Genomic DNA, 20,047 nt, shown 5'->3' on the forward strand with positions numbered 1-20,047 from the left:
GGAATCCAAGGCCTACAGGAGAAGAGCCTTGCCCCCAGGCCCCCTTCGAGAGACTTTACTGCTGGCCAGCTGTTTGCGGCAACCCGTGTCAACCTCCCCCTTCCTCTGGATACAGGGCCCCTGGTGTGGCTGAGAGAAAACCAGCCCCGTCCCTGGTTCTAACGCCAGGCCACAGTGTCCAGGCATAATCCCACTGTAATTAGCTCAGTCTTGAGCATGAGACCAAGTTGGCCCAATCAGAAAGGAGACCTTGGCTTTTATTTTGCAAATAGCGAGATCTGGAACAGGAAACAAACACCCCCCCAACCCAACCCAGTGTGGTTGCTCAGCAGAGACTGGGAGAAAGCAGGTGCGCAGAAGTTGGCAGCTATTTATTGCACTGAAAACACCAGTAAAACAGACACCCCTTCTTCCCCCCTCCCACCCAATAGCAGAAGTTTTGAGCAGTGGTCATTCAAGTTCACAGCCACATATTTTTAAAAAAGGAAAAAAAAAAAAAAGAAGAAGAAGAAGAAAGAAAGAAAGAAAGGAAAGGAAGAACTGAAACAAATCCCCAAACAAATAGTAACAAAGAAACCAGCACGGGGAGTCTGGCAAACACATCCCCCAAAGGGTCTCCCCTTGGGAGACAGGAGGCCAGGATTAGCGCCCCGGGGCGCACAGTCCTGGGAGAATACTTTCCTATAGAGGTGTTGGCATGCTGGAGCCTAGGTCTAGTCTTAGGTCTGGATTTTTTTTTTGCATCTACAGGATGTTTTAGAGGAGCAGAGTTTCACTGTCTGCTGGGGTTGGGCTCTGGGCTGCTGTGTCTGCCAGCCTCCCCTGCCTGGGCCTCAGGATGGCACCAATGCCCTGTGGTCCACGCTGGCTGACTTCCTACCAACCGGAGTGGCCTTCCTCCGGGGGAGCCATCTCCTCCTGGGGTAGGGACCTGCCTCCATTTCTCTGGCACTTGGAATGGGACACAGTGGATAGGAGGCATGAGGCGTGCCAGCAAATGAGAATCAGGACACTGGGGTCCTCCAGCTCAGTTGCCCCTGGTGGAAAAACCCAGGGCCAGAGCAGGAAAAGGACTTGCCCAAGGTCACACAGCAAGTCTGGTAAGACCTGGGAATGGAATCCTAATCCTAGTAACCCCCAAAGCATGGCTCTTTGCCCGCAGTCCACTGCTAATGAGCAGTTGACAGGCACCAAAGAGGGGAATGAGGGGCAGGTGCGGGAGTGGTGGGCTGGCCAGGCTCCAAACGAAGCAGGAGTCTAGCCAGTGACTAACACTGTCAGTTCTCACAGGTACATTGGGTTTCACTTCACTGTCCCGTTGGATTCCCCCATTAGCCCTGCAGCATAGGCTGGGCAGGAATATTTAACCCTTTAACTGATGGGGAAACTGAGGCTGAGAAGGGGACCAGACTTGGTCTTGGTAATTGCAGCATCCCCTGTGAAGGCCACACCTTCACGTTGGGCTTGGGGCTTGCTGTGGGAGCTGGCAGCTCACAAGGGAGGCAGGTGGTTTTACTGCTGGGACGCTGGGATCACTGGGCCTTAGTGGGAAGCCCTCTGGACCCGGGGCAGGCCAAGTTCCTACGCCCTGGGCCTCAGCAGCAGGGTGTCTGCCAAGGATAGAGGCCAGTGATCAACCAATGTGGAGAGCAGGAAGCCCAGGCAGCCTCTTTCCTGGCCTGCGGCCCCAGTCCAGCCTGCCTCACCTGTCCCCAGGGCAGCAGCTATGGAGAAAAGGGCCCAGCAGACATCTCATGATCAGGGAGGACTCAAAAAGTCCCAGATCAAACATCCCCATCAGTCCTCCAGCCAACACCCAGGACTCCCCAGAGGTTCAGGGGAACCAGAGCCTCCTCCAGATCCCCAGGGATGTGGCTCTTCCTCCCCTAAAATCCTCCAGAGGGGACAGTATCTCATGCTGGCAGAACACGGCCACACAGAGGCCAAAAAGCACAGAGAGGCGGCAACATAATTCCGAGTCGGACACTGAGAATACAACCTCTTTTTTTTTTTTTGTCCAAAACATGTAGATTGGTTTTGCTGAATGTTTTTCTTCTTTTTTTTTTTTTTTGAACATACTTACTGCATATAAAGTCATGCAAAGAAAACAGTGCAGACAGTAGATCCTAGTGGACGTGCCAAGGCATTCCACATCAGAGTCAATCCCGGGGAAGAGGGAAAGAGAAAAGAAAAGAAATTCGAACCCACGGCTGCAGGACGAGGCGTGAAGAGGAGAAATTCCAGTGCTCTGCTTGAACCAGCAGATGAGGAGGGGAGAGGCAATGAAGACACATGCTCGTGAACCCCCAAAGACTGGGGAATGCTGGGGGGGGGGGCACACACGGATGTGGTGGGATGAAATCCTGGGAAGCTGGGAAGCGTCCTAGTAGGAACTTCAGTTTGGGAGGCAAGCAAAAAAAAAAAAAAAAAAAGATATTTCTGTCCTGACAACCTCCCCCACTCTCTCTGCCCTGATTTGCTGTTTCTTAGCACTAACATCTGGTGTTTCTAGAGTCCTGAAAGGAACCTTGGGACCAAAATGTCAGCGAGGCCCTCCGCCCCACCCAGGGCTGAGTCCACCTCGGACCCAGATAACCACAGGTGACAAAGCGAATCTCAGAGATGACATGAAAACAAAAACAAAACAAAACAAAAAAACAAAACAAAACAAAACAAAACAAAAACACAAAGAAGAAGAAGAAGAAGAAAAAAAGACCTAGAACAGAAAAAAATCTACCCCTCACCCCTCTTCCCACATCCCTTCCCAACCAGGCCCAACCCTCCTCACAATAATTTGAGAGGTTTAGTTATTACATAAATATCCATGAACGCAAAATCCATTTACGAAACACAAAGGAGTTTGGCTATAAAAAGGCATGCGGTCCAAGTAGGAGTGGTACCTAAACGTGCCTTCTTTGCCCCCAAAAAGCAATCAGATTCTCTCCCTCTGATGGGACGAAGCTGGAATTCTCCGGGACTGATGGAAAGGTGGAATGGGCGTTACTGTTGGACGTAAACATCAGCCGAAGGCAGAAGGAAAGAGTGGGGGCACCCTGAGAGGATCGCACTCCACACACGGAGGGAGAAGGGTCCGCATGGACAGGAGGACGAGCAGGACTGGAGAAGGAGGAGCTAGGGAGGCAGTGTGAGGTGGGGGCTCCTGGCGTCTGCTCCTCTCTCACCCTCTCCCACAGGGGAGGCTGGCTCACGGGGCTGGGGGACCCTGGAAGGGAGAGACAGGGAGATGGGGGCGGATGCCACATTCCTCCTGATTCCGCCCCTCCTTCTCCTCAGCGGCTGGGGGGGACACACAGCTGGGCATTCTGGCCTACAGCCAAGGCAAGACCAGGCCGACAACAGCCAGGAGGGGGAGCCCTCGGAGCCAGCACCCAGAGGGGAGCCCCCCCACCTCCCTGGGCACCCAGTCCTGAGGAGGCCCCGCCCTGGCAGGTGACACAGAGCAAAAGGGACAGGGGGTGGCAGGGAGATGTGCCATTTGCTCGGAAGTCGTGATAGCTTTTGTGAGCAGGCAGGATTTTTTGACGTAGCTCTGACGGTGATGGTGATGATGGTGGTAGTGAGGTGACGTGATTGGGGGAATTCCAGCAAAATCCAAGTGGGAGAACCAGCAGCCACATTCCATGAACGAAGAGTAAATCTCTGCGGTCCAGGGCCCCCGGCCTGGTCCTTCAGCTGTAAGAAATTGTATGTGTTGGGAGTAATGCAAGTGTTTCTGAGGGCAGCCCCCTCCCCATCCTTAGATGGGGTTGAAGCTGCTTCTGGTGGGTCCCGCTCAGCCCCCCACCCCACCCCAGGAACCTGCAGGTCTGTTCTCCTCCCTGTGGTCTCCAGCCCCCACCCCATGGCCTTCCAGCACCCAAGTTCCCCAACATGGCCCCCTCCAGACTGACACCGTCCCCCCATTCTTTTAGACTGTCCCAGACGACAGATGGCAGGAAGGAGGAGATCTTACTGGGGCAGGACGGAGGGCGCCCCAGATCTGTGGAAGTGGACGATCTGCCATTTGCCGTCCCGGCGGTGCCAGACGCGGGTCTCCTCGGACTGGGCCGTGCGGGGGATGCCGCCTGCATCCAGGTACTGCGTGATGCGGATGTAGGCAATGCAGGCCGACTCGTCACCCATCAGATGGATATGGGGGTTCAGGATGGTGGTGTGCACGGGCTTGCTGTTCCGAGACCACACTGGAGGTGGGGATGGGAGGGGGCAGAGGAGATGCAACGGAGGGCCTCCTGCATCCCTTCCTTCACTTCCCCATCTCCCAGCGACCCTCTCAGCAGAGGCACCCCCCGCCTGCCTCATTTCCACAGGAGGGGTTCAGCTAGGAGTCCAGGCAGAACTTCCAGATGGCTAGAGCAGATCCCAGCTTAGAGACAATGAACTTCAGACATGCCAATTCTTTAAACACAGGGGAATGGGATTTTAGAATCACGGGATCTCAGACGCATGGAAGTATACGGCTATGACTGTGGACTCAGATGAACTTAGACCAGAGTCTCAAAACCAGGTTCCCTACAGAGGCCAGACAAGTACATAAACGAGGGGGGCGAGCAGGGTATAAGATGCTAAATAGCAACAGACCCTTTGCCTCTGGGTCAGAGGTGGAGACTGTGGTGAATAGCACACCTTGTCACACCTGCAGAGGGCGCCCTGTCCACAGCTTCCCTGGGGGCCCTCTGTGAGAACCTGACCCTTGAACAATGAGGGGGAGGGAAGTTAGACGCACCCCACCCCACCCCCCTGCACACTTGAAAATCCATATATAACTTTTGACTTCCCCAAAACTTAACTGCTAACAACCTTCTGTTGACTGGAAGTCTTACCGATAACATCAACTGTCGATTAACCCACATTTTGTATGTTATTTGTATTATGGGCTATGTTCTTACAATACAGTAAGCTAGAGGAAAGAAACTGTTATCAAGAAAATCACAAGGAAAAGGAAATGCATTTACAGGGCCGGTCTGTACTTATTGGGGAAGATGTGTGTAGAAGTGGACCCACACAGGTCCAACCCGTGTTATTCAAGTGTCAGCTTTAATGGAACCCACATTGCCACACCTGATTTTTGAGGAGAATCTAGAAATCTGAATTTTTATGTGAAAATGCCTCATTTTTATTATTGGCCACTAATTCAAATTTAAAACCTCATGCAGGCCACGCGAAGCATATATGTCATTTAGATATGGCCTATGGACCACTGATCTGCAATCCCTACTCCTGACATATGGAATTATGGAAACCTGATTCATATTAAAATTGAGGAATCCTGGGATCTTGGAATCATGAGGATAGAATTGGTGGTCATGGGGTGAGGTCATGGAGATTTCCAGAGTCAAGCAGAAAGGCATAACTCTTGTAATCATGACAGAACTGAGAAAGGTACCTGAAGCCAGCTTTCTCTATGACGCATGTGAGCCACTATTATTATTACAATTATTCATTATTATTATTAATTATTTTAGTTCTAGGAACTCTCCATGTTTTCAGCAAGATAGAAAACAAAAGCACAGAAAGACGACCCAGGGAAGGGCTGGACTGGGGTCATGAGGGTCCCGGGCTTCAGAGGAACCCTCATTCCTTCTCTTTGTGTAGCCCAAAGGCAGGTTCAAATCCCACAGAGGACCAGTTTAAAAAATACACTGCCTATCTCCTCTCTTGAAGATGACAATTCAAAAATCTATATTATTTGAAAGCCTCCTTCCCCTTCCACACCCTCAGATTCTGATGCCCAGCCAGGTTTGTGAGCCATGGGTTTCCTGGGAAATGTAAAATGTCTTTTTTTTTTTTCCTGAACTACCAAAAGCATCCCTAATATTATAATCACACTATACCCAGGCTTTGTCTGCAGAACACCAAATCACTGAAACTTACATATGTAGACTAACAGACTGTGACCATTTTGGGCTCTCAGTGAAGGTAGAGCTTTTGCATTATAGGCTTGGGAGTAACCTCAGAAATCAGAGGTCCCTCAGTGGCCCTCCTACAAAATGCAATGAGGCCTCCATAAGCATCCTTGACAACAACCAGGGCTGGAGGCACCCAAGACCATCTAGGTCAATGCCTCCATTAAACACATCTGGAAACTGAGGTCCAGAAAAGCAATCTGACTTGTCCCAAGCTGGGTCACTTCCCTAATGAAATGCAATAGAACCTAAAAGAAGTCAGTCTCCAGATGGGACTGAATTAGAACAATCTAGAACAATCTCAGAAGAGATGAACGAGCTCAGCATTGTTGAGGGTGCCTCGCTGTTGTTGGCAGGGGCTGGAGTTCTGGGGGACATTTGTAAAAAAGGATCATCCTAATGTGGTATCTCTGAAGAGACCGTGACCTTCTAACGCCAACCCTTATAGGCAGCACGGGAGAAAGGGCCAGGTCCTCTAGCAGGGAAAAAGAGGCAGGATGCTGGGACTTGGCCTGAGCCAAGAAGTCACTCTGGGTCTTGCACTCATGGGCCGGCTGGCGTTCAAACCTAGAGTCCAGGGGGCCAGTGTTGTGATGAGGCCCTCGGTGTGGACCCAGGCCAAGAGCTAGTTCAGCATTCTCTTTGTGTTCCTCATCTCAGAGCCTCTAGAGACAGCTCAGCCTGGTTTCTGCTCTGCTCAGTGGGGATTGGGGAGTTGACACTGGGAAACCAGCACCTCCAGAAGACAGACCCATATAGAGAGGAGCCAGGGAACTCCAGGGTGATGGAGAAAACTTAGGGTCCAGCCACCCGTCTTCACATGAAAATTTAACCTCCCCTGCTATCCTTGGAGCATCAGAGTTTGATGAATCAAGAGAAAAGGTAACTTCCTTCTCAGCTTGTTGAGGGGCTCTTGGCCCCTCTGGTCTGTAAGGTACAGTCTGATTTAGCGCCCAGCTGAGCCTTGCCCCCCTGATGAAGCTGCACGTATTGAAAGAGAATTGAGCAAGGTACCAGCTTTCTCACTGTGCGAACCAGTGCTGTTTCAAGCGGTGCCCACGTGCTCCAGAAACCATCTTGCATAGCCTCAGGGGTATATGCCTTCCCCTTGGGGTACCTTGATATGCCACTCAGGGCCTTCCTGTAGGTCCTGAGCTAGAGGAGTCTACCCTGCACGTGCTTTGGTTTGTCCCTGTCTGACCCCTGGCCAAGGAGAGACATGGACACAGGCAGAAAGCGCCCTAGGTCAGGCCCAGCCTCAGCCCCCTGACAGCCCCTAGTTGCAAAGCTGCCAGGGTCTCTCCTGCAGAGGAGAGGCCCAGGAAGGACAGACATGCGGACAGAGACCTAGACACACAGGCAGGGGCACAGCAGTGTGAGCTCGGGTCCCCTCCTCTTCCCCAGACTGCCCACCCACAGGCATAACAGCTCACCAGCCAGCTTGTGACCAGTTGGGAGAGCTGGGGTGGCCCCAGACATCTAGATGGCTGTGACATGGGTATATGCCCAGGCAGGAAAGCTCTCTCATCTGGAAACTGAGAATAAAGGCCATCCCCACACCCTCCCAGGGGCAGGGGCAGGGGCAGGAGAGGGCTGGGAGGACTTGTCACCCTTGTCCCAGGTCCCCATCCTCAGCCACAGGAGGGACAACTGGTGGTTGGACGGGCCCAGGTTATGAGAGGGAACCAAGATGGTACCAACCCCTGTCCACACGGGATCTTCCTCTTCGCGGGCTCCTGAGCTGCCCCGGGGGCCCTGCCCGTCACCCTGCTGTGCCATCCGGCAGGACATGGAACGAGAGCAGACAACAGGCACCCCAGAGAGAAGGGATTGCTCACGGTTTTCAAAATAGAATCGATGGAAGTCCAGGCCCTCGACCAGGTTCCCCAGGGCCTCGGGTTCGAAGGCCGTCATCCCAGGGTCACACATCTTCCTAGGGGGAGGAAGTCAGAGAAAAGAGGGCTTGGGTTGGCCTCCTGGGACCACCTTCTCATTCCAGGGGCCTGGGCTGGAGGGGGGGTGCTGTGACATTGAAGTGATCACGCCGGACTCCCAGGATCGGTGCGGTCAGTGGGGGGGGGAACAGGCTTGCCAACTGCACCGTGAGGCACCCACCGCCCACTAGGGGTGCCACATAGAACTGGGAAGCCTGGGTGCAGGTCCAGCTCCTGCCACTCACTGGTTATAAGACCCCCCAGCACCAAGCGAGAGCGCTGCGAGGGGCCGTGAAGCGTTGTGGGCAGCCCTCGGGCACCGGCTGCGGGTCACTCGGCCTGCAGGCTTGTCTCTACATCACATCTCCCTGCCCAGGGCAGCCAGGCCAATCTGCCTTCCTGGGGGGGGCAGGGGAGTACTTTTTCCTTCACGTGAAAGTGACCTCTGCTCGCAGAGCAGGTTATGTCCCTGGAGGGAGTGTGTTTTGCTTCTTTAAAGGTGCCCCTTTTGCCCTCAGCATGAGCCTCAGTTTCCTCTTCTGTAATGTGAGGAAAGTAGCCCTCCATGAAGTCATGCCTGGGAGGAAGGCATGTATTTTCAGTTCAGAGCTCCCTTCCAGGTCTCAGCCTTCTGGGGGAACCCTGACAGTCAGGTTGAGGAAGGAAAAACTGTCTCCCCCACCTCCAGGCCTCTGGGACCTGTGGCACAACACAGACCCCCGTTACAGTGGCATTGCAGCCGGGGACAGGAAGTACCTCCGGACAAGCAAAGATCCCAAGCCGGGGAGGAACAGGAGACAGCGGGAGGACAGGTATGGGGTCCGGCATTGTCTGATCTGGGCACTGTGGGGAGTGTAGGCCACTCTATCCCTGCTCTTCCCTGACTGTCCCTCTCCGTGTGACCCCAAACAACTCGCTTCTCGGCTCAGCAGCCCAAATTCTTCAGTGGGGGGCTGGGGATCCAGCTCAGACCATATGAGATACTCAGGACCCTTCAGTTCCAGAAGTCTTCAAGTCTGGGGTTCTGAGCCCCAAGTGTTGGGGAGACTGAGCCCCTCACTGGAGAAGCCCCTCTCCAGGAAGTCTCTGGGGTCCCTGACTCTGAAGTGACTCAGAGACCACCTGTTCCAACTCCATTACACATCTAGGGACTCTGAGGCTCAGTGAGCGTGGGTTACTCAGGGCCAGACTCAGGACACCAGAGGCTCCAGAGGTGATGGCACGGGGTCAGAACCTAGGGTAGGCTGCACATGCCAGGAGAATGACATCACAGAGGTGGGGGGGTCCCCAGAAATGGCACTGCAGGGAGGGGCTTGGGGTCCATAGAAACCACCTCTCTTTCTCTCCCTCCCTGGCTGTATCCTTCCAGAGATAGTCTTGGGCTCTTCCTGGGTCTGATTTAGCTCTCTTGAGGAGGGCTGCCGGCAAGACCCGTTTAGTGCTGTGTTTCTGTGCTTTTAGGCTTTACCTGGGTGCACGTGTGCACACATGCCTAGCCACACCCCTTATGCACACAGTCACAAACGTGCACATGTGGACAGGTGCGTGCACACACGCATCCATGCAGCTTCCATCCCACACCTGTACCTTCCAGAGTCCTTGTTCCTCCAACAGAAGCAGTGGGTTGCTGGGGCTTTGCCACCTGCTGCTGCTGAAACCTTCCCACAATTAAAATGCACCTGGCCTGCCAAGCCTTTGGGAGACAAACTTAAGGTCCTGGGCACCGAGGAAACCAGGAACCAGCTGCCCAAGACCCAGATCCCAGTTAAATTATTCCCACCTCACCCGAGCCCAAGGCAGGGTCATTCTACCTTAGATGGCAGCTTTTATCCACCAAAAATCATATGTGGGGTCTTGTCAGTCCTAGCTGAAAGGTTGAGGGCTAAGCCCAGAATCCTCCCTCTCCCTGCGGTGGGGCCCGCTTCTGGGCCAGACCATGCAGGCTCTGGGTGGACACTAGGGGGCGCTCCAGCCCAGCCTTCGCACACAGCCGCCCCTTGAAAGGCTGGTCCAGATGGGTAGGGGACATCTCATACCATCTGTTTCATGTTATGTTATTTTTGGGCACTTGGCCTTATTCCCCAGAGGATTTAAGGTTCTGTTTCGAGGTTCGTTTCCTCACCCCTGCTCACTGGAGGACGCACCCTGTGGATTCCTGCCTGCTTCTGCCCACCTGAGGTCAGAGGCCTGAGGAGGTCCAGGCTGAGGAACAGGCCCATGCAGCAGGTCTGAGGAGAGGCCCGCCTCCCTCCCCTCCTTCCCCGCTCATCTCCTGAGGAGGCCCATGCTGTGGTGGGGGAAGCAAAGGAGTTTTGTTGGAGTTCCTTCTGGGGAACAAGAGATGAGGAGGAGGATATGAGGAGGAGGAGAAGAGGGAGGATCGAGATACAGAATATTGTGAACAGAAAGCTTCATTAAAGCAGAAAGTCTAAATGCAAAACAGACATACGAGTTCAGTCTGGTTCATGGCACATGCAGAAGGAGTGAATGAGGACTGGAGACAAGAACCCCCAAAGTTAGCCATCAGCGCCCCCTGAGCCACAATCCAGGCAGGACATGCAGAGTGGACCCAGCCGACTCACGTGTAGGACTCAAAATCTCCATTGCTTATGGCTTCAATCAGCTGCTCTGTCACTTTAATAATCTCCTGTTTCCGCACTGCAAGGCAGGAGGAGACACAGAGAAATGATAGTAATATAACGAAGCACCAGCTACCATTTTCTGAGTCCCTGTCATGTGCCAGACCCTGTGTGGGGACCTGAGGGCCTTGTACAGACGGTCTCGGTTAGCCTCACATTATCCCTGGGAAACAGGTACCATTACTTCCATTTCACAGAAGCAGAAACTGAGGCCCAGAAAGGTGGAGAAGAGTGGGAAATTTCCCTCAGCTGCAAAGGGCAGAGTCAGCGTCCCGGCTGGCAGCCTGGGCTTCAGTGAATCATGCATGGCGGACATTCTGACGTTAGGCCTCATGGGAAACCAGGCTGACTCCAAAATACACTACTCTGTCCCCTTGCTTTGCCACCTGAATCAAAACCGGGTCAACAGTGGTGGTTGTCGCTAGCAGCCACGAACCAGGGCTCCCCCTGGGCCCAAACTGGGGGCCTTAAAGGTCTTAGGGCTTCCTGCTCCCTTAGGTCTGGGTGAGCTTTTTGCTCCATGTGGGGCCTGTAGGAATCAGGCACTGAAGGATTCAGAACTTTCTAGGCATCATGAATCCCAGTTGCTGAGACCCGGCCTCCGCTGTCCACCCCCAGAACATGACGAATGGCTCTTTCTGGTAGAGGCTTAGGCCATCAGCTTTCTCATGACAAGGGCTCTGTTCTGAGCCCCAGTTTTCCCAGCTGTGAAATGGAAACAGCACCACCTCTCATCCCTTCAGTGCCGAACCCAGACTGGCGTACCAGACAGACTTCACCCACTTCTCCCAGACACCCCAGGAGGTCAGCAAGGCCAGCGCCCCCGATATGACACATGCGGAGACTGAGCCTCACTGACGGAGGAATTTGGAGCCCAGTGTCCTGGTTCCCAGCAGGACTGTCCCACCAGAAGCCTGGCATGGTTCCCTGGGCCAGGCTCTCCTCACACGGGCCCATGCTTCACTTCCAACCCAGTCAGCTGGCTGGCCTACAGAGCAGCCTCTGGTGAGACACGTGGCCATGTCTCAGTCTGGGACGGAAGGAGGGGAAACACGCCTGGCTGAGGCCCTGTCCCTGCCCCTTTCCTCATCACCGCCTGTGCCACCCCAGCCCTGATGCCGGGGAGCTCACCTCGGGCTCAGAGGACACAGAATCCTACAACATCTGAGCTGAAAGAAACCTTGGGGACCAGAGCCTCAGCCTCCAGATGATGATGGAAATGGATGACCATTTTTTTTTTTTTTCAGATGATGGGGGAAATGGAGGCCCAGGAAGGGGTTGACTTGCCCAAGGACACAGAACACCTTGGTGTAGGGCTTGGTTCCCAGCCCAGGGCCTTTTCCCCAGGACCCCTACGCTCCCCACCCCATGCTCCCTGATGAGTTAGGCCTGTACGCTTGTCTATCTCCCAACTTAGATACGTGCTCCGTGGAAGCTAGGCTGTGGCTGCCTTTGTCGCACTGGATGCCCGGGCCTGGAACAGACCTGGCCCCACGGGCGTTTCCCACCGTACAAACAAGCACACCAGCCTTTGTGCCGTGTGCTCAGCCTGAAGCATCTGGAAGCCTCACGGCATGACTTCATGTGGCCATCACTGCCACATCAGAGATGAGCAAAGCACGGGTGAGAGAGGGTGACTGTCTGCTGTAGCGGGCTGACCGATCCCACCAGAGTCTGCGGATCCAAAACCCATCACACTCTCCTCAAGGCAGGGGTCCCTGTGCCCAGCATGCCTGTTGGCACATGGTGGGTGTCTCATAGACGTAACAATCACCATCTTCAATGTCAGTAGCACAGTGAGGGGCTAATTCTTGATCTCCTGGCTCTGCTCAGATTTACCAGGGCTGGGAATGAGCCTGTGTTGGACCGTGAGCTCTGCCGGCTCACACTGGGGGGCCTCGCCTGGGGTGGGGGCAGAGGAGGCAGGGGTGAGCTAATCAGTGAGTGGACTGACCGGGCCTAGGGCTGCTGTCTTTGCCCTGTGTGCTGGAATCTACCAAGTGGCCAGGTGGTCTCTGTCCCTTGGAGCCCAAAAGCCTGGCCTGCTGCCCAACTCTGCCTTCCTTCATGGAGACTGAGGGCAGGAAGACACCCATCTCTACCAGGTGACACGGCAGTCCACTCCCATGCAGAAGCAGGGTGGTGATCCAGAGCGGTCCACACATGGGACCTGGGCCACCTCCTGGCTTTCTCTGCACAGACTTTAACACTCCTTCCAGCTTGACATCCCATGAGCCCGTGATATTCCCTAACTCCTGTGGGCTCCTTCTCACTGCCATCCTGGAGACGCTAGGAGAGCAGTCAGGGGCCTAGAATCTGGAGCCAGACTCCCTGGGTTTGGAGCCCGACTCTGCTGCTTATACTTCCCCGTTCCTCAGTTTCCCCATATATGTAATGGAGCTTCTAATAGTACTTACCTCACAAGGTGGTTCTGAGAACCGAGTCAAGGATGCATCAGTAGAAATAACAAACACATGTATGCTTCTCATTAAGAACCAGCTACTGTTCCAAGCCCTTTCTATCAACTCATTTATGTCAATAATGGTGCACAATATAAAGCATTTAGAGCCGTGCCTGGCAGTCCGTGAATAAGAGCGATGATTATTATCATCTGGAAATCTCCGAATTGGAAGTTCTCCCTGAGGACAGCATCTGGTCTCTAACCAGGGCCAGGATGCTTCCCAGCAGCCTGAGACATGATGGTTCCGTTTTTGGTTGGAACTTTGGGGGTTGTAGCCTGCCAGGGAGCCTGACACACACTATTGGGCTTCTCTCCCTCTGCACCCACCTTTTTCTTCTTTTAAGTCAGACTCTCCCCTCTGAAAGCCCCTTGTTATGGTTCTCTTCCCCTTTCTGCCTCCTGGGGCCCCAGAGTATGCACCACTTCCTCAGACCCTATGCCCTCTCCCCTCTACTAGTCTTCTCTTTCTAAGGCTGAAAGCCTCCAGGATAGGGTTTGCAGGATTTGATTTAAGCTGGCCATCCACTCTTTGAGGGTCCTTGAGCTGTTTAAATGCCTCTCTGAGTGTCAGCACACAATCCTCAATGTGGCTTGAATATTGCAGAATATCAGGTCTGGGGTAGCACTCTCTATCCGCTCCTCAAATCTGGACACTATATCTCTATTAACGCATCCACAGACAATGCCTAACTTGGCTGTGCTTCTAGCCACTCAGAACATCAAGTTTAACAACAGTGGAAGTCTAGTGGGCAGAAATCTCCCTAGTAGCTTCATCTGTGGGACAGAAGATCTGGGAGTCTGGTGCTCCCTAGAGCTGGAGAAATTCACTCTGGTTTTGGTTCCCTTCCCTGTCCTCAGCAGTCCTGTTTCTATGTGAGAGATTCATTCAGCAGCTTCTCAGCAGCAACCTCTGGCATTTCTCATCTGCCAGGTGTTCACCCATGCAATCTAGGAGTGCTCCTATACAGGCACTCTCTGAAGGTCTCACAGCATGCTGAGGCTAAAATGGAATCAGCATTCCTGGCCAATATTTCCCAGAAGGTCTCTGCCTAGATTCTGAGGCAGCTCTTTGGGTTGGGGAAGAAATTAATTTTTCATGGTGCTGACCAGTAGGAGTTAGGGAAGTGGGAAGAAATCCTGGCAGAGCCCCGTCCACACAACTCAGAGGGCCAGAGGCCTGTGCATTAAGCCTGAGGTGCTCTGAAATATTAATGTCTCTTTCTTCGCTCAGGGGAAATTGTTCCCTGGAGGATGACATTTCTAATTAACTTTAATGTTAGGTCAGAATCTACCCCACCAGCTGCTATTCTCACTTAGGGAGAAGACTTAACAAATTAACACCAGAAAACGTTTTTTTCTGAAACTTTCTCTGAGGTCTGAAGAAGCTGGGGAAGGCACGGGGCTCCTCTTTCCTGCCAAACACAGGGAGAAGCTCTTGGCTGAGCCAGAGTCTCTGCTATCTGACATGGCCTTTTACATGGGGGAAACTGAGGAAGGGAACAGGGCCCCAGTTCTGCCATCGATAACCTGGACTTGCCCTTTCTCTCTGGGTCTGAGATGCTCCTCTGTAACAGGGGTACAGGTGTACTAAAATCTAAGACTCCACAACTTTTCCCATCCTGATCTCTCCAGAGCGGAATCTAATGACAGCAAGTGTGAGGCCTCAGGATGCCACCCAGAGCCATCACCCCAGGGGGAGAATGTCTTTGATGGGTCACGTTCACATTTATAACACATACAAATTTCATATTCCTTTACAAATATTTCTAACATATAAATATCTGTCTTAAAATAATCTTTGAGTAAAACTGAGGCTCCAAGAAAATTCCATGTGGCTTCCTGTCATTCAGCCATAAGTTCCGGTTTGAAAAAAAAGAAATTGAAATTTATTAAACTATGACTAGTGCCAAACACTGTGAAACCACTGTATATGCAGCCTCTCATCTCATCCGCACAGCAGTCCTCTGAGATTGTTACCATTATCATCCCCTCTTTACTGAAGGAAAACTGAGGCTCAGAGAGGTTGAGTAAGTTGTCCAAAGTCACCCAGCAAATGGACTGCCATGAAGAAGCATAGAGCCAGTTCACCTCTACAACCCCTGTCTGCTCTGAGACCAGCATCACAAGGCCTTAACAGGTCTTCTCAAAATCCCAGTGCCTTTTATCATTAGAACGGTGAGCCTTAAATGTGGGGACAGTCTTGGATATGCCATGTCTTGGCTCACCACAGGGTCCACAGGGGCAGGGCCAGGGATGTGCTTGGAAAACCACACCTGAGGGACTTAGAATGCACACCTGACCCCAGTGGGGAGTTTTTCTATAAGATTGTCGGTTTTTAAAAGGTCATCCCTACTTCCGTCGTGGAAGACTGATGTGTTCTAGTGCTGGGCTGTGGTGATGGAGTGACTGGCCCCAAGGCCCGGCAGGGAATGACTGCACAGGGACACACACGGTGTGGAGCCGACCTTCTGCGGCCCCTGGGCAGTGTGTGGAGGGAGTCATGGTGTTCAGCGTGCCAAACTGTCTTAAGAGGTGGACTGTGCAATTGTGCAGAAATATTTGTTACGTAACAAAATGCCCCTTCATTGTGCTCTTCTAGGGGTCGATATCCAAATGGAAAAATGTCTACACTGGTACGGCTGCAATCTCTCCGGGTCAGTGATGTTCTTCTAAGTTGCAAAGACTCCCCAGGGGTCTCCAACATGTGCTGAGTGTGAGAACCCCCACCCCGGCTAGTCTCCCTGTCCCATGGGACGAGGATGGCTGGTGTGGACAGGACAGCAGGACATCGCTAACTCGTCCAACGATTTGGGGTCCCCTGAGCAGAAGGCGACCCTCAGCCTTCCTCCTCCAATTCCAAGCATGATTTCCACACACCCAACCTGTGAACCACGGGTACCAGGCGTGGAGTCCTGGAGCCACGCTGCCTGGGTTCAAATCCTAATTCCAGCTTAGGAGCTTAGGGGACCCTGGGCCAATTTACTCAACCTCTGTTTCCCAGGCTATAGAATGGGCTCGATCACAGTACCTACCTCACAGCTCAGGTAGATATAAAGCACTTGGACCCGGTCTAGCCCATAGCAAGTGCCCTGAAAAGGGTGTCCATGATTCCTCTTATCATCCTTATTAGCTCCCCTCAGCCGGTCACAGTACTTCAGGGTTTTGCTCCCTCCTCCATCTGAAGGCTTGTGGGGACTGTCAACCACTAGGGGTTGGTCTTAGGCAACACTCCAGTTCAACTGAATTTTCGGAATTTTTGCTTTCCCTTCCCTTCCTCTTTTCACTTTACGTTCTTAGAATCAACTCATGTTTATTATTTATTTGTTTGTTTATTTATTTTTAAAGTAAGCTCTACACCCAACGTGGGGCTTGAACTCATGACCCCAAGATCAAGAGTTGCACGCTCCACCAGTGGAGCCAGTCAGGTGCCCCCTAAAATCAACTCATTTTTTAAAAAATTCAAAAAGAAAATGTCTGCCACCGTGATACGTTTGTGACCTGAATAGGTTAATGTTCTGCCCCCTAAAACATCCTAAAATTAAGCACACCACCCCTGCAGTAAGCAAAGTCCGCCTGTGCGCCGCCCTTAGCCCGAGTACCTCACGGGGGAAGCAGTGTCCTGCGGTGGCACTGCCCAGTCCGCAGGGGGCGACAGCCAGGGTCTCTGTGGAGGAGCAGGACACAAGCTCGGCCCTGGGGCCCTTGGAAGCTGGGGCTGTCAGGGAAGGGGGCCTGCCAGGAGGCCCGGGGGGCCCAGACGTTGAAGGCGAGGCCCCCCCTACCTTTGGTGTCTTCATCCTCGATGGTGGTGTTGGTACTCTCGGAAGATTCCTGCCAAAGAGAACACGGGAGGCGGTGAGGGCCCGCTGGCGAGCAGAAGAGGCACGGCCCGTTGGGGGCTGCCCCCCGGCTGCCTGATGCGGCGGCCCGGCTTCTGTCGGCCTCGCTGGCTCTGCCATCCAGATGCTGCCCTGAAGACCCTGCCAGACTCTTGAGCCTAAGGAGGGGGAGGGCCCAGTTAAGCAGGTGGCGGGTGGCAGGGGGCATGGGTGAAGGGACGGGTGCGAGGAGATCCCTGGCCTTTCTGGAAGGGCTGGGAGGGCTCCCCGGCCCTGTCTGCTTGAGGGAGCCAAGACAGGGTGTGGGAGAGCAGAGAGGCTCGTGGTGGCCAGAGAATGGGGAAGGGATACACACACCGGCAGGAGAGGAAGAGAGAGAGGAGGGGAGGCCCAGTGTGAGAGAGGCTGGGCTGTTCGAGGGCAGAAAAACCGCACAGCTGGGGGAGACAGCCATGGAATCAGAAGAAGAGGGATGTGGGCCGCCATGCCACCACTGGGACCCCTGGACAGAAGGCAGGGGCTGGTGGCTCCGCTGCCACCGGCGGGCCCTGGGGAGCGTCGAGAAGCTCAAGAAGGGCCTCTCGGGCGCCCACTCCTTTGGCCAAACCAAGCCCCCCCGCGCCGCACCTGGCACAAACCAAGCCCTGAGATGAGTTCCAGAGCAGAGGGCGGGGAGAAGCAAGAAGCCAAGGGCTGGACGTGGGATGGGGTTCAAATCAACCTTCATACCTGAGGAGGTCCTCAGGTCTACGGCCAGGCTGCTGGTCTGGGCCATGGAGTTGGAGGTGTCAACAGAAACACGCAAACAACACGCACACGCAACACGCAGACTGTCACACGAGGCACACGTACCAAGCACGCCCTGAGCAGCCTCTCCCCGCCCCGGGTTCCCAGTGCAGCCTGCAGGAGGGAGGCAGGAGCGAGGGTTCGAGGCCCAGCATTTACCGGCGTTTGGGAGACGGCAGACACTCACCATTAACTGAACGCTGGAACTGGACTTTCTTTTCTGGAAAAACAAGGAGAAGAGATGGGACAGGAAAAGACACAGCGTGAAAACGGCAGGGAGCAGAGAAACGGCAGGGAGCAAAGAAACGAACGACAGTGGAGGGGGGCTTGGAAGGATGATGAGCCTCACGGTCATCCTCTAAGGTTCCTTGCCAGCGTGTCAGTGGGCCAAGAAGTCAGGGCCATGAGCAAGAGCTGCCCTAGCAGGGCCAGTCCTCTCTCAGCCTGAAGCTCTTGGGGGCCTCATGCACAGCTGCCTGGGGCTCACCATCTGACCAGCAAGCTCTGGGCCAAGCCTCCCTTGGACCAGCGCTCCCTCTACATCAAGTTCTGATGGGGTCTTGGACGCCAGTTGCCAGAGGCCTCTGGAAGCCAAAGTTCTTGCAGGACCAAAAGTGCTCAGCTCTGGAGATGAGGCCCAATGCCTCCTCCTAGCCTCCCCTTGTGTCTCTACTGAAAGAACCCCACTCCTGGTTTGGTTGGATGTCAGAGTTCCTTGGGAAACCTGTAGAAAAGAAACATAACCAGGCCCCCTCAAGGAGTTCAATAACTAGGTCTGGGGTGGGGTGTCTGCTTTTTAAACAGTATCCCCAGGTGACTTCAAAGCAGCCCTGGGCATGGACAGTCCTCTAAGTGGCCTTTGAAATCCTGCCTCTGGTCCCAGCTTCCCAGTGACAGGCCTATTCAGCTCCCTTAGGCTGACAGAGAAACTGAGGCACGGCCAGACACACAGCTGAGCCCTGCCATCCCACCTAGTCCAGCTTTTGGAGGATTTGCAGCTTCACTCATATTATTGGCCGTGGAACCAAGGGAGAGGAGAAAGACAGAGGACACATTGTCTTCTTGTTCTCTCACTGCAAGCTAGGAGTCGTAAAGACTCGCCTTTGTGGAGGCTACGGGTCTAATACTGACACTCGCATTGCACGGATGGGAAGCTGGGGCCCAGAGATGGGCAGTGACCTGTCCGAGGTCTCTCAGCTAGCCGGGAGCAGAGCGGAGGCGGGAAACCCCGAGTGCAGGCTTTCCCCTCTGTGCAGGTCTCCAGATACCGCGACCTGACTGCTCTGCCTCGGCTGGTCCTTCACGGACGCCCTTCCTTCTGAGAGGCCTGGAGGTTGTTATCCTTGCTGTAGTGTGTTGTGTGTGTGTGTGTGTGTGTTTAGGGAAGAACTTGAGATGTCCTCAGGGTGGGCCTTTGCCCTGGGGGAGGCACTGGCTATTCTCTGAGGATCCTTAGGTCTAATTCTGGACTTTCTGACTCCAAGATCCAGGAGTTTATGAGCGCCAGGAGCCCAAGATCCTGAGTTCTCCTTCCAGGGACCCCAAAGACGTGGCAGAAGCAGCTTGTTGGGCATTGGCCTGTGTAAGGGCTCACGGCCTCTGCCTCTGCCCCAGCTGGGTGGACAGTGAGACTCCCGCAGCCAGCAGCCTGCAGCCAGCCCCCAGGGTCGGCCTCACTCCTGGCAGGAGCCTGGCCAGGCACAGTGTACGTGGGAGGGGACAGGCCCTCCCAGCTCGCCGTCAGCAGAAACCTGAGGAACACAGGGGCTAGGGTTCCAGGCGGGACACGAGGAGGGAACACAGAGCAGAGACTGCATCAGAGTCGGACATACAGTGACAGGATGGGACATCGGGGAGAGGAGTCACGATGGTACGGATGGGACACCAACAGGGGCAGTGAGTGGGGCTGAGGGGTGGGAGCAGTCGGCCGCTCCTCATAGAAGTAGAGGCTTAGAGGTGGCAGGGGTGGGGGGGTCAGTGCTCCTCGGGAACAGAAAGATTCGATTTCCCTGGATCACCAGTGACAATGGTGCTAATAATAACCCCATACCGACCGGGGTCTTTCACCACAAGTAGAGTCACATCTCTCAGAACCACATGTAGAAGCATGGCTCTAGGGTTTGCAAAGATGGTAGAAATCAAGTAGGGTCAAAATTAGCCTCAAAAAGCCTCTACAGGCCCATAAAGCCCAGTATCCTCTGCGTTCCGACCAACCCGTCTTCCCTCCGGCAACCACTGTACCTCCAGCTAAGCCCCCGATGACCTCAGTGGTTTCTCCAGGGACCACGTTGTAAGAAGAACAAATACTTCCCCACTGGGGCCGAGCATGTGTTGGTTAAAGGAGCTCATGGTGTGACTCCCCAGGGCCCACTCTCGTGCGAGCCTCTCGCTGGCCCAGCAAACACCGGCCCTTCCCCTTGCACAGATAGCAGAACTGGTGATGCAGGTCTCCAAAGGAGGGGAC

At 54.0% G+C, this 20,047-nt stretch overlaps 1 protein-coding gene across 2 annotated transcripts in view; it reads right to left on the reverse strand.

The window, feature by feature from the left end:
* Positions 1–480: 480 nt before the first annotated feature.
* The window catches only part of CAMK2A (calcium/calmodulin dependent protein kinase II alpha), a 60,557-nt gene continuing 40,990 nt past the window's right edge, over positions 481–20,047 (reverse strand). The window contains exons 14-19 of one of the 2 annotated variants that reach the window (XM_047730019.1): positions 17,771–17,803; positions 16,741–16,789; positions 10,441–10,516; positions 7,763–7,857; positions 3,974–4,202; positions 481–3,693 (exon numbers count right to left, since the gene is read on the reverse strand). In XM_047730019.1, the coding sequence (XP_047585975.1) occupies positions 3,690–3,693; positions 3,974–4,202; positions 7,763–7,857; positions 10,441–10,516; positions 16,741–16,789; positions 17,771–17,803 (486 nt within the window). In that variant the 3' untranslated portion in view covers positions 481–3,689. The remainder of the gene's footprint in view (positions 3,694–3,973; positions 4,203–7,762; positions 7,858–10,440; positions 10,517–16,740; positions 16,790–17,770; positions 17,804–20,047) is intronic. The other variant, XM_047730020.1, reaches the window with a different exon arrangement.

This window comes from Lutra lutra, chromosome 5 (assembly GCF_902655055.1).
Source record: "Lutra lutra chromosome 5, mLutLut1.2, whole genome shotgun sequence".
NCBI lineage: Eukaryota > Metazoa > Chordata > Mammalia > Carnivora > Mustelidae > Lutra > Lutra lutra.